Below are 17,467 nucleotides of genomic sequence, written 5' to 3'. Positions count from 1 at the left end.
AAGTTAAATAAAGGCCACAGACACTGTGAGGTAACTCAACATGGCCAGTTTGCGTACATTAGCATAAACACATGACTTATTAACCACACACCCATGCAGTTTTTTAATATGGCCATTTTATTGGTATTTCTTACTCAGTTGTGAGTTTTGTGTAGCATTGCCCCCCTTGTGAAAACACTGAAATTCCACTGTAAACCAATGTGCGCATTTCATAGAAAAAAGATAAAATGAGTAGTGTTGCAGTTGAAGGAATGAATCTAGAATCTTGTGTCTTTGGTGTACAGACATTTCCAGTCCTGTACTGAGGTTCAAAGGTTAGGATGCTGTCAATAAGATGAGATTAGATTCAACTTTATTGTTACTGTGCTGAGTGCACATACAGAGTCAATATAATGCATCTAGCATCTAGTCAGAAGTGTAAAGCAGATATTATTTATTGAAGGTGGAGGTGACACAGAAGTGACAGTACTAGGGCTAAGTGGTGCGTGAGAAGTATGTACAGTTGTGTTATGTGCAGAATGTCCAGTTATAACAAATTGGTCAAAGCTTTTTTATTGACTTATATTGCACCGTACCAGTATCAAGTATTTATCAGCACACTGAAGTTGCACCGTGGGTTGCACAGTCCACAGTCTCAAGCATTTGGCTTGCTTATTGCTTTTGGGTAAAAACAGTTTATGAGTCTGGAGATGTGAGCTCTGCTTGCTCTGTAGCACCTCCCAGAGGGAAGCAGCGTAAAGAGCCCTGGGTGGGAGCAGTCCTTTGTGATGTCTGTGGCTTTGTGTAGATTTCTGGTTCAATCTGTGTGAGAGTGTGGGAAGATGTGTTCTACTGAAGTTCTGCACTGACTTGATGACTCTCTCCAGAGCCTTCTTGTCAGCCACGGTGCAGCTTTTGAACCACACCAGGATGTCGTGGGTGATTGTGCTATCCACAGAGCTCCTGTGGCTGCATAGTAACCGATCCTGGGACAGGTTCACCTTTCTCAGTAACATCAGGAAGTACAGTCTTTGCTGTGTCTTTCTTCACAAGGTCAGTGGTGTTAGTGTGCCATGTGAGGTCCTGAGAAATGTGTGTTCCCAGAAATCTGTACTCACTGACCCTGTCCTCTGCGTCTCCTTTGATGTTAACAGGAGCATGTTCCCCCCCATTCCTCCTAAAGTCAAACACCATCTCTTTGCTTTTGAGAGGTTCAGTAACAGCTTGTTGTCCGAGCACCTTGCCGTGAGTCTTTGCACTTCATCCCTGTAGACCGACTCATTGTTATGACTAATCAGGCTTATAAAAGTCGTGTCATCCGTGAACTGGACGATGGTGTTGCTGTTGTGGTATGGTGTGCAGATGCGCTATTTTTTCCGTCCGTCGCCAAAACTTTCAGATTTGTGTAAGCAAGGCAAAGACGGAAAGAGAAATGCAAACAAAGGGAAGCCATTTCCCTGAGATCTCGTTCATAATTTAGTCATAATTGGTTTATATCACAGTTCTAAATGCCTGCTACCCTCTGATCTGCAGTTGTGTCTGCTTAAATATGATATAGCTGTTAGCTTTCTAGTACGTTCTCAATACCTACTGTCTATCAGAGAATTCTAATGGTAGATATGTGGTTCTGCAAGGATCGGCAGGAGTCACAATGTCACCTAACAACATTGCTGCTTTGTGCCCGAATTCATTGTGTGTGTATGTCTAAAGTCAATCTCACAGGTTACTATAACAACAGTTTGTGTGTTAATTCTTCTCTGAAGCTCATTGTTTTTGCTGAAACAAGTTCATATTAGTCTCTCTGCATATGTACAGAGGCTACAACAATAGCAAAGAACAAAAACAAAATGCCTAGAATTTGAGTGTAAAGCACAAAGTGAAGTTTGGACCTTCCAGTTGCCTCTGTATGTGTTTAGGTGGTGACTATAAAAGTGGGTAAAAGCAGGTCGACGGTGACTCAGAAGACATAATCCATTTGTTTTACAATTTGAATGGGCGTGCCACAACCGGTTTGCTCTGCACAAAGGTAACTCAAATGCCCCGTGTCATTGTTTACATACTTCACATCAGATTAATATTGCATCCTTTGCATGATTTTGCATTTTATGTTGAGTGCACGTCCTCTTTGAGCCACACTGCCCATGCTGTATGGGTGTCTGATCTGAGTCAATTTAATAAAAAATTAAGGCTTGTGATGCAGCTTTGTGGATGTGTTGCGTGTCCCTGTTCACATCCTGGTCCTTGTTTACTGTTCTGGATTGTGGGTTCATTGCGGCACCGTGTACACGGGGCTTCCCTTGCTTTGCCTCTTAAGCTGTGATTACTGGAGCATTTGCATTTTTATTCAGAAGTCTTAAAGTCACTATCACAGGTTTGCTACGTCCAAACAACATTCTCTGCTGGCATATTCTTATATGTCATTAAAGTCAGTTTCTGCAAACCAGACCAACTTCTTCATGCAGCTGCAGGATGAACGAATGTAATAGATCAGGCATAACATTATGACCACCTTCCTAATACTGTGTAGGTCTCCTCTTTTGTCTCCAAACAATTCTTGAAGTGCTGAAATGGGTTTTCTTCCTCTCTGTGTGTAGGGGTGAGTGAAAAGTGCTGAGTCACTGTGAGTGTTCAACTTCACATTTCACTGGCACAATACACAACAAGGAAAGCTGCACATTTCTGCAGGAACAGATTTGTTGTGTATCCTCTGTAAGTTTTTAGCAATGCAAAGATGAAAAGAAATAACAGCAGCATTAACAAGAGCCCTTTAAATCTAACAATGGAGACTAATGCCTGGAGTCACTAAGTTAACATAACAAGCATTCACTTACTTTTACTATCCATGCTTATTTTTCCCGAGGCTGTACAGTCTACAGCATTTGTTTTCATGAAAGTTATTTTTTAACCATAAAAATCTACAGTGCAATGCAAATAGCTTTAGTGTTACATTCTCAGTGTGTATCGTTCCACAAAATAGGTCATGGTAAGAACAAAGCTTCGACGCAAAGCAAGAGAAGTCACTCCCTCTTACACATGACTCTCTTATTTCCTCTGGACACAAGCAGCTGGAGGCACAATCTGCACAAACGTAGTCAAAAAACTGTGCTGTTGCTGAAATGCAATGAGTTTCAGTACTACATTAAAATGCAGTGAGTGCAAAAGTGTTTTTTTTGTTTGTTTTTATTTTTTTTCAAAAAACAGCTTCAAACTCATTGCAAACTATCATAACCATCTTGAGCAGGGGGCCTGAGTATTTTCCGTCATTGACCGCTTTTTTTTTTTTTAAACGGTGAAGGAAAAATCTGAATTAAGGCAATCTGTCATTTTGACATTCAGTAATACACAGGATAAGATGTTATAATCCCTTGTGCCAAAATCCCAGGCAAAACACATTTAGAGGCCCTGTTCAGCTAAGAGACCCTACCTAACCTATGGTCATATAATATGACAATTAACCTATAATCTACATAAACTAAGTAAAAGCTGCTGGCTTGTAAGCCCATTGAGCAGCATAGTTCAGACATTGAAAAACATAAACTAACTAAACGCTGCTGGCTTGTATGGCCCGCTCAGCAGCTAACCATAGCTACCACGTAACAAGAAGACAACAGCAGTATGCAGCATGTCATTGGGGTTTTCAAGTGGGCACCTCCCTTCACCGATGTTTCGTTAAGTTAGGCCCACGACACCTCGAGAAGGCTTAACAGTGACTTCCAGCGTCCTGGAGTCACCCCCCTCCACACCGCCACTGCACAACCCTGTTTCCCTCACCATTCGATGTCTATCAACAGCTAATATAGTAACAACCATGAGCCAAACAAACAAATCTACCATGATTCGCCCCGTTGATGCAGACTGAACCACGTAACAAACAAGCAGATCTACCGCGGTTCACCCCGTTGATGCAGGCCGAAACCACGTAACAAACAAATCGCGTAACAAACAAATCGTGTAACAAACAAATCGAGGCCTACATGCGGCCTTCCTTACCTTAGCTAGTTCCCCAGCTAGCATGCTTCCTGCGCGCCCATAACCAGTCGCTCGCTCTCTCTGCTGCCCGGGACATGTTGCTAACCGCAGTCCTCTGGCTCCTTCCCCGTATGCCCAGCTCACTCAGCAGAGCAATCACCGACTTTGCCACAAATCCACGGCAACCCACTTCTACCGGGCGGACATAAGCCTTCCATCCATTCTGCTCTGCATCTGCTGCTAACTCTGCATACTTAGCTCTTTTTCGCTCATTAGCCTCCTCAACTCTATCTTCCCACGGATTGCAATTCACACCTCAGACCACTTGGTGGCGAGTGAGCGTATTAATTGTCTCTCTTGATTCATCGTGTGAGAGTCGGTTAAGAGTCGGTTAAGTTTTGTGTCTGTGCCGACCGAGTGAGTGCTGCTGGTTATCGGTTAAGCAGGGATCCATGAGTCTGTTCAGTTTTGTTCGGTCAAGTCAGGTAGTTTTGTTTCTCTGCCGAGATGAAAGATGTTTGAATGGTGCAGTTTATTGATTATATATCAATAAAACGTGGTAGAACTCAACTGAGCGGTTAAATAGACTCTAGATTCATAATTCTTGAGTCGTCTGGTGGCCGGTTATATGAGCCGAATCTTTTTTTCCATCGCCGCTGAATATTAATTAAAAATGAATGAAAATTACATGCTATTTAATGTCATTGTTATCATTTTTTAAAAAAAAATAAAGTGACGGGTAAAAATCTATAGATAATGACGAGATTTTTATGACCCTGTCAAAATGACAGACGACGAAAAAGTGTGGCGCAACCTCTGATCTTGAGTCACATGTCTTTGATGATAACACAAAAATGGGATGGGACTCGATTCCACCAGTCTGGCTCGTTATAAAACCAGCAGCCTGTGCAGCTCCAGCTTCACTCCTTGCTCCTTGCCTTCCTTTTTCTTCGCCGCTCGAGTCTTCAGCCTTCACGCGTCGCAAGTTCCCTCAGGAAACCATGGCAAAGGACATAACTCTGCTGTGGGGCTCCGGCTCTGCCCCCTGCTGGAGGGTTATGATTGCACTGGAGGAGAAGAAGCTGCAGGGATACAACCAAAAACATTTTGCCTTTGAGAAAGGGGAGCATAAGTCTCCAGAAGTCATGGCAATGAACCCAAGGGGTCAGGTAGGTTAATTTCACACACATTCAGATCATTCATTCATTTCTGTCTGTATTGTTTCCTGTTATTCACTAATTTATATTAAATGTACTGATGCAAATAAGAATGATTGAACCTCAGGTGAATATTGAGACTTCTATTTTGTATCTGTTTTAAAGCTTCCTGCCTTCAAACATGGGAATTTGGTCGTGAATGAGTCCTATGCCGCCTGCTTGTTCCTGGAGGTGAGAAAGATGTCCCTAATTGGCCCTAATTAAAGTTTTATGTGGCCATATGCCACAAAGGAGTTAATAAGTAAGAGGAAGACTTGTGCATGGATGTTCAGCAATGCCTTGTAGACGAACAGACACCCGACACCACAGAGGAACAGAAACCGGAGCTCCATGCTGCTCTCCATAACGTTTGCTCTTTTCATGTGTCCAACAACAGAGCCAGTACAAGTCCCAGGGAACCAAGCTGGCCCCCGACGGCCCCGCTGAGCAAGCATTGATGTACCAGCGCATGTTTGAGGGCCTTACGCTCATGCAGAAAATGGGTACGTTTGCCCTGGTGTGCAGTAGTTTTCTGTTGGTTTGCAAGGCATACTTGTTGCTCTAGAAAATCCTGCAGCTTAACATAATAGTAGATCAGATAACAGTCAAATAACACTTCAGCCGTTTATTACTACATGACTTGGTGGTTGTTGATGCCATTTTGAGATCTCCCCTTTGGGACTTTGACCTACTTTGCACTTGGCAACATCACATGCCAAATGCAATGCAAAATTAAGATAGCTGAATTCCTAGTTATAAACTTGTGCATGACATGAACTTTTTTTGTAATAAGTAGGCCTTTGCAACCTCTATCTGAGCTATGTTTACTGTCTTCAGTTTGATATTACATAATCTTGTCCTCACTGACCCCTCCCATTGCTGTTAAAGGGAAATGAAAGCAATTAGCCACAAACTAGACTGGGAGTGAATGTTTTCCCAATGTGTGGATGTATTTTAGAGCTTTGTCTCGTGGGTGAACGCATGTTTTGTGTCTTTTCTTTTTCCTTTTAGTGGATGTTGTCTTCTACACCTGGAGGGTCCCAGAGGGAGAGAGACATGACTCTGCTGTGAAGAGAAACAGAGAGGCTCTGAGTGCTGAGCTCAAGCTCTGGGAGGGATACTTGCAGAAGGTAAACCTGAAGACCATCTTATAATATTAAAAAAAAAAAAAAAACTAAAACATAGCTACAACAAAAGCAATTATATTAGTTTGAGGTTTCTTAAAGCCTCAGACATCAGATAAGCTGAGTTTCCTTTGTTTAGGGTATAGTGGGATAAAACTTACCATACTCTTAAACATGTATGCCAGGTTACAAAACTGCAGGGTCAATGTGTAAACTAAACCAGTAGATAAATGCTGCTGCATTTAAGGAATGCTGCTCTGAAACAGTTCAGCAGCAACTCTTCCGACTACAGTTGTTTGTAGTTATATTCAAAATTCAAATTAATACTGTGAGCACCATGGTTTTGGATGGTGCACATTTAACACCTTCACTCAGTGTTTGGAATTAGTATTAGTAAACAGCTACAAGCCGGTGGCACTGACGTGTTACCTCTCACCCTGAGAAGGCTGGGAGCACTTTGAGAATCATGATCTTTGATTTCTCCAATGCTTTCAAAACCATCCAGCCTGTCATACTGATGAACAAGCTGGTGCAGGCAGGAGTGGACCACCACCTCACATCCTGGTATTGAACTACCTGACCAATAGACCACAGAATGTGAGGACACAGGAATGTGTTTCTGATGTAGTCGTCTGCAGCATGAAAGAACCTCAGGGAACTGTCCTGGTTCACTTCCTCTTCTCCCTCTACAGTGGTGACGTTAGACACCTCTCAACCAGCTGTTATCTGCAGAAATTCTGAGATGACTCTGCAGTCGCTGGCATCATCCAGGATGGGGAAGATGGAGAATATAGAAGAATCATCCAAGACTTTGTAGTCTGGTGCCAGGAAAACTGCCTCCAGCTGAATGTGGGTAAAACCAAGGAGCTGGTGGTGGATTTCTGCAGGGACAAATGCACACCACACACATTGTTGAACACCCAGCGAATGGACATAGATATAGTGAACTATCCAAAAAAGAGTTTTAAAAAAGGCAACTGGACTTGTAGAGTTTTTCTCAAAGAATTTCTCAAAATACTCTACATGTCCAGTTGCCTTTTTTAAATGCTTTTTTGGATATACCATGACCTAGATGACAGAGAACCTTTACAGACCTATGGTAGACTCTTATAAATACCTGGGTGTTCACCTGAACAAAAAAACTGGACTGGTCTGACCATGCTAGGGCATTTAATAAGAAGGGACAGAGCAGATTCTGCCTGCTAAGGACACTTAGGTCCTTTGGAGTGCAGGGAGCACTCCTGACGACCTTTTACATCTCTGTGGAGGCAACAAACGTCAACTACAGAGTGGTCTGCTGAAGCAGTAGCATCTCAGCGGCAGACAAAACTGAACAGACTGGTGAAGAAGGCCGACTTTGTTCTGGGCCGCCCTCTTGAGCCTGTAGAGGTGTTGGGTGATTGGAAGATGGAAGTAAAGCTGTCATCGCTGATGGAAAATCAATCTCACCCTGTCCATGGCACTATTACAACAGTGGGCAGTGTCTTCAGCAGCTGACAGCTTTACCCACGCTGTGTTGCTGCAACAGTGCAAATTTCCCCACTGTGGGATAGTCCTATCTTATCTTATTAAGAGAAGTGGCGTAGGGAGATACGCTTGGTTGCAGTTTGCAACCTTACCACTAAATGGCATTAAATCCAACACACTGGTCCTTTAAAAATGTAAATTGTAACACTGTGGGAAATTCCCGGTGTGTGCTCTATTTTTAGCTAAAATTACTATCTTGTTTAACTTGTTCCTTCTTCCAGGGATCAGGCAGTTTCCTGGCAGGAAAGAGCTATTCACTGGCTGATGTCTGCGTTTTCCCAGTGATTGCTTATCTCTTCCACTTGGAGTGAGTGAACTGAAGGACTAGAAACATTGCTATTAACATTTTAATAAGATTAATTGATGCAATAATAAATGCAGATGGACGCACAATTTAAAGTGACATACAAACACTTTCTCCTTTCTATAGGTTATCTGAGGAGCGCTACCCTAAGCTGGCCGCTTACTTTAACAATCTTAAAGACAGACCCAGCATCAAAGCCTCCTGGCCTCCTTTCTGGCTGAACACTGGAGGACAGTCTGTACTGAAAGATCTCTGAGATGTGAACACTGATCAGCTGACACACTTAACTGTTCCTGTTGTGTTTTTAATTTGTAACCACTCCTTTCACTACACTACTGTAGCGGGACACATTTTCTTTTATTCAGTTTATAACTTCAACTAAAGCAATAAAAGCAGAAATTCAACATTTTGTGCTTCATTCATTATTTATGTCATTATCCACAGAGCAAGAGGTCAAATGCATTGGGGGAGTTAAAATGTGCTAAACATCTTTGAGGCCCCGTTCACACCAGCAGCATTATGTGTCTTCACGCCTGCCATCAAAATGCGTCCCACATTGGCTACATCATTTGAGGTGCAGTAGAATGTTTAGGAAACAACTGGTCAACATCGTGCTACCACAGTTTCACAACCATGAACAGACCTGGTTGTTGTGTGTGCTCATGGTAACATGATAAAAAATGTGGGACATAACAAGCTGTGAAGTCTCTCTCACAGAGACCAACACAAAGCTCTGATCCAGCATCCTGTACTGTTTGCAGCAGCTAAATGTGAAACATAAAGTTAAATAAAGGCCACAGACACTGTGGAGTAACTCAACATGGCTAGTTTGCACACATCAGCATAAACACATGACTTATTAACTACATGCCTATACCGTTTTTTAACATGGCAATTTTATTTGTATTTCTTACTTACTCAGAATTTCGTGTAGCATTGCCCCCACTCACGGTAAACACTGAAATGCCACTGAAAACCAACGTGCGTATGTCATAGAGAAGTATATAAAATGCATACTGTTATAGTTGAATGAATGAATGAAGAATTTTGTGTCTTTGGTGTACAGACATTTCCAGTCCTGTACTGAGGTTCAAAGGTTAGGATGCTGTCAATAAGATGAGATTAGATTTAACTTTATTGTCACTGTGCTGAGTGCACATACAGAGTCAATATAATGCATCTAGCATCTAGTCAGAAGTGTAAAGAAGATATTATTTATAGAAGGTATGTACAGAAGTGACAGTACTATTTTCTATGGACTTATATTGCACCGTACCAGTATCAAGTATTTATCAGATATTGCACATTGAAGTTGCACCGTGGGTTGCACAGTCCAGAGTCTCAAGCATTTGGCTTGCTTATTGCTTTTGGGTAAAAACAGTTTATGAGTCTGGAGATGTGAGCTCTGCTTGCTCTGTAGCGCCTCCCAGAGGGAAGCAGCGTAAAGAGCCCTGGGTGGGAGCAGTCCTTTGTGATGTGTGTGGCTTTGTGCAGATTTCTGGTTCAATCTGTGTGAGAGTGTGTGAAGATGTGTTCTAATGAAGTTCTACACGGACTTGATGACTCTCTCCAGAGCTTTCTTGTCAGCCATGGCGCAGCTTTTGAACCACACCAGGATGTCGTGGGTGATTGTGCTATCCACAGAGCTCCTGTTGCTGCATAGTAACAGATCCTGGGACAGGTTCACCTTTCTCAGTGACCTCAAGAAGTACAGTCTATGCTGTACCTTTCTTCACAAGGTCAGTGGTGTTAGTGTGCCATGTGAGGTCCTAAGAAATGTGTGTTCCCAGAAATCTGTACTCACTGACCCTGTCCTCTGAGTCTCCTTTGATGTGAAGAGGAGCATGTTCCCCCCGTTCCTCCTAAAGTCAAACACCATCTCTTTGCTTTTGAGAGGTTCAGTAACATCTTGTTGTCCAAGTACCTTGCCGTGAGTCTTTGCACTTCACCCCTGCAGACCAACTCGTTCTTCAGCGAACTTGACGATGGTGTTGCTGTTGCAGTATGGTGTGCAGATGTGTTAGTTTTTCCGACCGTTGCCACTGCTTTCAGATTTGGGTAAGAGAGGCAAAGACGGAAAGAGAAATGCAAACAAAGGGAGGCCATTTCCCTGAGATCTCGTTCATAATTTAAAGTAATAATTGGTTTATAATACGGTTGTAAATGCCTGCTACCCTCTGATCTGCAGGTTGTCTGCTTAAATACGATACAGCTGTTAGCTTTCTAGTATGTTCTCAAGACCTACTGTCTATCAGAGAATTCTAATGGTAGATATGTGGTTCTGCAAGGATCGGCAGGAGTCACAATGTCACCTAACAACATTGCTTTGTGCCCGCATTCATTGTGTGTGTATATCTAAAGTCAATCTCACAGGTTACTATAACAACAGTTTGTAGTATGTGTTAATTCTTCTCTGAAGCTAATTGTTTTTGCTGAAACAAGTTCATATTATTCTCTCTGCATACGTACAGGGACTACAACAATAGCAAAGAACAAAAAACAAAATGCCTAGAATTTGAGTGTAAAGCACAAAGTGAAGTTTGGACCTTCCAGTTGCTTCTGTATGTGAGTCGATGGTGACTGTAAAAGTAGGTAGGCAGTGACTCGGAAGACATAATGAATTTGTTTTACAGTATAGTTTGAATGGGCGTGCCACAACCAGCTCTGCACAAAGGTAACTCAAATGCCCTGTGTTATCGTTTACATAATTCAGATCAGATTAATATTGCATCCTTTGCATGATTTTGCATTTTATGTTGAATGCACGTCCTCTTTGAGCCACACTGCCCATGCTGTATGAGTGTCTGATCTGAGTCAATTTAATAAAAATTAAGGTTTGTGATGCAGCTTTGTGGATGTGTTGTGTGTCCATGTTCACATCCTGGTCCTTGTTTACTGTTCTGGATTGTGGGTTCATTGCGGCACCGTGTACGCGGGGCTTCCCTTGCTTTGCCTCTTAAGCTGTGATTACTGGAGCATTTGCATTTTTATTCAGAAGTCTTAAAGTCACTATCACAGGTTTGCTACGTCCAAACAGCATTCTCTGCTGGCATATTGTTATATGTCATTAAAGTCAGTTTCTGCAAACCAGACCAACTTCTTCATGCAGCTGCAGGATGAATGAATGTAAATCGATCAGGCATAACATTATATCCTAATATTGTGTAGGTCTCCTCTTTTGTCTCCAAAACAGTTCTTGACGTGCTGAAATGGGTTTTCATCCTCTGTGTGTGCAGGGGTGAGTGAAAAGTGCTGAGTCACTGTGAGTGTTCAACTCCACATTTCACTGGCGCGACACGCAACAAGGAAAGCTGCACGTTCTTGCAGGAACAGGTAGACTGAACACATTTGTTGCCTATCCTCTTTAAGTTTTTGCAATACAAAGATAACTGCAGCATTGACACGATCCGTTTAAATCTAACAATGGAGACTAATGCATGCCTGGAGTCACTAAGTTAACATAACAGACATGCAATTACTTTTACTATCCACGCTTATTTTTCACGAGGAGGTGTGTTTTGTACAGTCTACAGCATTTGTTTTTATGAAAGTTATTTTTTAACCATGAAAACCTACAATGCAATGCAAATAGTTTCAATATTACATTCTCAGTGTGTGCTATTATGTAACTCTATATCTTCCACAAAATAGGTCATGGTAAGAACAAAGAGTTTCAACGCAAAGCAAGAGAAGTCACTCCCTCTTACACATGACTCTGTTTTTTCCTCTGGACACAAGCAGATGGAGGCACAATCTGCACAAACGTAGTCAATAAATTGTGCTGTTGCTGAAATGCAATGAGTTTCAGTACTACATTAAATAGCAGCGAGCCAAAAAAAGATTTTTTAAAAAAAAAAACAGCTTCAAACTCATTGCAAACTATCTTAACCATCTTGAGTCACATATCTTTGACAACACAAAAATGGGATGGGACTCAATTCCACCAATCTGGATGTGGAGGGTTGGGGCTCATTATAAAAGCAGCAGCCTGTGCAGCTTCAACTTCACTCCTTGCTTTCATTTTCTTCGCTGCTTGCGTCGTCAGTCTTCAGGTGTACCAAGTTCCCTCAGAAAATCATGGCAAAGGAAATAACTCTGCTGTGGGGCTCCGGCTCTCCCCCCTGCTGGAGGGTTATGATTGCACTGGAGGAGAAGAAGCTGCAGGGATACAACCAAAAACTGCTCTCCTTTGACAAAGGAGAGCACAAGTCTCCAGAAGTCATGGCAATGAACCCAAGGGGTCAGGTAGGTTAATTTCACACATAGCGTTCAGATCATTCGTTCATTTCTGTCTGTATTGTTTCTTGTTATTCACTAATTTATATTAAATTTACTGATGCAAATAAGAATGACTCAATCTTAGGTAAATATCGTTATGTATCTGTTTTAAAGCTTCCTGCCCTCAAACATGGGAATTTGGTCCTGAATGAGTCCTATGCCGCCTGCTTGTTCCTGGAGGTGAGAAAGATGTCCCAAACCTGACCCTAATTAAAGTTTTATGTGGCCATATGCCACAAATGACTTCATAAGTAAGAGGGAGACTTGTGCATGGATGTTCAACAATGTCTAGTAGACAAACAGACACCCGACACCGCAGAGGAACAGAAACTGAAGCTCCATGCTGCTCTTCATAACATTTGCTCTTTTCATGTGTGCAACAACAGAGCCAGTACAAGTCCCAGGGAACCAAGCTGACCCCTGACTCCCCCGCTGAGCAAGCAATGATGTACCAGCGCATGTTTGAGGGCCTTACGCTCATGCAGAAAATGGGTACGTTCGCCCTGATGTGCAGTAGTTTCTTGTTGTTTTGCAAGACATACTTGTTGATCTAGAAAATCCTGCTGCTTAACAATAATAGTAGAATAGATAAGAGTCAAATAACACTTCAACTATTTATTACTACAAGACTTGGTCGTTGTTGAAGCCATTTTGAACTACTTTGCACTTGGCAACATCACATGCCAACATGCCACCGTTAAACCACTGAGGCTTTATGACTTCAGTCAACCTCTTCTGCCCTCAAGGGCAGCTTAACATCAACTGCCTCCTCCCCAGGAGACCGGAACAGTTCAAAACACATGCCATGCCCTAATGAGCTGTGCATCCAAGTAATTAAGCCATGACACAATGCATCAATTCTATTCTATGTTGTGCACTCCTCACAACAGGTAGTGATGATGAAAGTTCATGTGTTAATCCCAAAAGGGATCACATGCTCTCACTAGCTTGGATGTAAAATCATGACTTTTGTTTTTCTGGTTTTCTGGAGAGCGAGATGCAATCATGAAAGAGCTGAATTCGTAGTTATGAACTTGTGCGTGACATGAACTGTCGTAAATAGGCCTTTGCAGTCTTTATCTGAGCTATGTTTACTGTCTTAAGTTTGATATAACATAACCTTGTCCTCACTGACCCCTACCATTGCTGTTTTTATTGTTTTATTGTTTATTGTTTTATTTGGATCCCCATTAGATGCAGCAGAACACAGCTATTCTTCCTGGGGTCCGATATATAATACAGTACAAGACAAAATTTAAAAGAGAAAAACAAAAACAGACAAACAAATACAAAATGTTAAAGGGAAATGAAAGCAATTAGCCACAAACTAGACTGGGAGTAAATGTTTTCCCAATGTGTGAATGTATTTCAGAGCTTCATCTCGTGGCTGAACGCATGTTTTTTTTTTTTTTTTTTTTTTTTTAGTGGATGTTCTCGCCTACACCAGGAGGGTCCCGGAGGCAGAAAGACATGACTCTGCTGTGAAGAGAAATGGAGAGGCTCTGAGTGCTGAGATCAAGCTCTGGGAGGGATACTTGCAGAAGGTACACCTGGAGACCATCTAATAATATTAAATAAAAAATAAAAAAAAACTAAAACATAGCTACAACAAAAGCAAATACATTAGTTTGAAGTTTCTTAAAGCCTCAAACACTGAAACTTGTATTGCCATGTTTCAAAACTGCAGGGGCTGTGTGTAAACTAATCCGGTAGATGCTGCTGCATTTAAGGAATGCTGTTCCGAAACAGTTCAGCAGCAACTCTTCCTACTAGTTGTTTGAAGTTATATTTAAAGTTCAAGTCCGGTGGCACTGATGTGTTACCTGATGAAGACACTGGAAAGAGCTCTCTCTCTCTCTCACCGTGAAAAGGCTTGGAACACTGTGAGAATCATGTTCTTTGATTTCTCCAATTTTTTCAAGACCATCCAGCCTGTCATACTGAGTGACAAGCTGGTGCAGGCAGGAGTGGACCACCACCTCACATCCCGGTATCGGACTAGCTGATCAATAGACCACAGAATGTGAGGACACAGGAATATGTTTCTGATGTGGTCGTCTGCAGCACGGAAGAACCTCAGGGAACTATCCTGGTTCCCTTCCTCTTCTCCCTCTACAGTGGTGACTTTAGACACCTCTCAACCATCTGTTATCTGCAGAAATTCTCTGATGCAGTCCTTGGCCTCATCCAGGATGTGGAAGATGGAGAATATAGAGGACTCATCCAAGACTTTGTAGTCTGGTGCCAGGAAAACTGCCTCCAGCTGAATGTGGGTAAAACCAAGGAGCTGGTGGTGGATTTCTGCAGGGACAAATGCACACCACACACACAGTTGAACATCCAGGGAACAGTGGACTCTTATAAGTACCTGGGTTTTCACCTGGACAAAAAAATGGACTGGTCTGACCATGCTAGGGCATTTAATAAGGAAGGCCAGAGCAGACTCTGCCTGCTAAGGACACTTGGGTCCTTTGGAGTGCAGGGAGCACTTCTGAGGAACTTTTATGTCTACAGACGGCAACAAACGTCTACTACAGAGTGGTCTGCTGAAGCAGCAGCATTTCAGCGGCAGACAAAACTGAACAGACTGGTGAAGTAGGCCGACTTTGTTCTGGGATGCCCACTTGAGCCTGTAGAGGTGGTGGGTGATTGGAAGATGGAAGTAAAGCTGTCATCGCTGATGGAAAACCAATCTCATCTCATCCATGGCGAGCAGCAGTGGGCAGTGTCTTCAGCAGCTTCACCCAAGCTGTGTTGTTACAACTGTGCAAATTTCCCCACTGTGGGATAATCCTAACCTTAACTAATCTTATCTTAAATGAGGTTTAATTTTCATCAATCATTTTTGTTGATTTGGTTTTTATGTGAGGTAACACATTATTTCTTGTTGCAGTGCTTTCCTGGTTCATCCGATAATCTCTGTAAAACCACAACTTTTTTTTTTTTTAATTTTGACACTTTGGCTTCTGTAGTCATTACACAAATGAAATATGGCTTCCTAACCATCTGCTGTGAGCATGGAGGTTGTCTCCTGATATAGCTTTCAGTAGAAAAAAAAAAAGTAATCTTAAACTATGTACAGCATTTAAAGGGCCAGTGTGCAAGATTTAGGGGGTAGTATTAAGAGAAATTGGGTAGGGAGTAGGGATGTGCGATATTTCATCGTTTACGATATATCGTCAAAAGCATTCCCCACGGTAAGAATATGTCATCCTGCGATAAAAACGATAAATTTCCACTGATGACGTGTATATATGGGCGCGACACGCTCGCAGCCCAACACGTGTGCAATATTGACAAATTGACAAATTGACAATGGCGGAAGGCGGAGCAGATACACCGGGCAACGAGGAGCTCGTTCCTAGACGAGGCTCCACCTACATTATCTGGAACTGGTTTGGTTTTAAAAGTCTGACGCGGATCATTACAACATGCAAGGTTTGCAAACAAATAGTGCATACAAAGGACAGTAACACCACTAAAACACAGCTCAACCCAGAATATGAAGAAAATGCGCAAGAAGCAGCGTCGACTTCATTCAAAGCCTCCGGTAAAACAAAACAAACAAAAAAAAAAAAAAAAAAACACCTGAGACGAAACTTGCCAATGCATTACAGTCAAAAGGATTAGGCTAAAATGGTGTTTATTTATCGTCATTTTTATCGTTACGTGATAAATAGCAGAAATTATGGGGATAAATGTTTTAGTCCATATCGCCCATCTCCAGTAGGGAGATTCACTTGGTTGCAGTTTGCAGCCTTACCACTAGATGGCATTAAATCCAACACACTGGTCCTTTAAAAAAGTGTTTGTTTTTTTTTGTTTTTTTTTTACATTGTGGAAATTCCATGTGTGTGATCTATTTTCCCCAAGCTAACATCACTATCTTGTTTAACTTTTTTTTGTTCACTCATCCAGGGATCAGGCAGTTTCCTGGCAGGAAAGACCTATTCACTGGCTGATGTCTGTGTTTTCCCAGTGTTTGCTTTGCTCTTCCGCTTAGGGTGAGTAAACTGAAGGACGAGAAACATTGCTATTAACATTTTAATAAGATTAATTGTTGCAATTATAAATGCAGATGGACGCACAATTTAAAGTGACGTACTAAATTTTTCTCCTTTCTATAGATTATCTGAGGAGCGCTACCCTAAGCTGGCTGCTTACCATAACAGTCTTAAAGACAGACCCAGCATCAAAGCCTCCTGGCCTCCTACCTGGCTGGAGACTCCAGGACAGGCTGCACTGAAAGACCTCTGAGATGTGAACACTGATCAACTGACACACTTAACTGTTCCTGTTGTGTTTGCAATTGTTTAACAATTTCTTTTATTCAGTTCATGACTTCAACTAAAGCAATAAAAGCAGAAATTCAACATTTTGTGCTTCATTCATTATTTATGTCATTATCCACAGAGCAAGAGGTCAAATGCATTGGGGGAGTTAAAATGTGCTAAACATCTTTTAGGCCCCATTCACACCAGCAGCATTATGTGTCTTCACGCCTGCTATCAAAATGCGACCCACATTGGCTACATCATTTGAGGTGCAGTAGAATGTTGAGGAAACAACTGGTCAACATCATGCTACCACAGTTTCACAACCATGAACAGACCTGGTTGTTGTGTATGCTCATGGTAACATGATAAAAAATGTGGAACATAACAAGCTGTGAAGTCTCTCTCACAGAGACCCACACAAAGCTCCGATCCAGCATCCTGTACTGTTTGCAGCAGCTAAATGTGAAACATAAAGTTAAATAAAGGCCACAGACACTGTGGAGTAACTCAACATGGAGAGTTTGCACACATCAGCATAAACACATGACTTATTAACTACATGCCTATACCGTTTTTTAACATGGCCATTTTATTTGTGTTATGTGCAGAATGTCCAGGGATGACAGATTGTTCAAAGCAGCAGGAATAAGTGAGGTAGTTTTTTTATGGACTAATATTGCGCATTACCAGTAACAAGTACTTATCAGATATTGCACATTGAAGTTACACCGTAGGTTGCACAGTCAAGAGTCTCAAGCATTTGGCTCGCTTATTGCTTTTGGGGAAAAATTAGTGTGGAGATGTGATCTTTGA

The 17,467-nt window shown here is 42.0% G+C and overlaps 1 protein-coding gene across 1 annotated transcript; it reads left to right on the top strand.

Annotated features, from left to right (window-relative positions):
* Positions 1 to 4,831: 4,831 nt before the first annotated feature.
* LOC311500996 (uncharacterized protein) lies at positions 4,832 to 16,645 on the top strand. Its single transcript, XM_084562634.1, has 13 exons — positions 4,832 to 5,117; positions 5,271 to 5,336; positions 5,542 to 5,647; positions 6,156 to 6,274; positions 8,017 to 8,102; positions 8,226 to 8,353; positions 11,367 to 11,432; positions 12,145 to 12,344; positions 12,492 to 12,557; positions 12,764 to 12,869; positions 13,803 to 13,921; positions 16,296 to 16,381; positions 16,505 to 16,645. The coding sequence occupies exons 1-13, from the start codon at positions 4,950 to 4,952 to the stop codon at positions 16,632 to 16,634; spliced, it is 1,446 nt and encodes a 481-aa protein (XP_084418760.1). The 5' UTR covers positions 4,832 to 4,949; the 3' UTR covers positions 16,635 to 16,645.
* The last annotated feature ends 822 nt before the right edge of the window (positions 16,646 to 17,467 follow it).

Source organism: Chelon labrosus, assembly GCF_963514085.1.
Source record: "Chelon labrosus genome assembly, chromosome: 16".
Taxonomy (NCBI): domain Eukaryota; kingdom Metazoa; phylum Chordata; class Actinopteri; order Mugiliformes; family Mugilidae; genus Chelon; species Chelon labrosus.
Note: the sequence above shows the minus strand (reverse complement) of the source record. Positions and strands in the feature narration are given on the sequence as shown.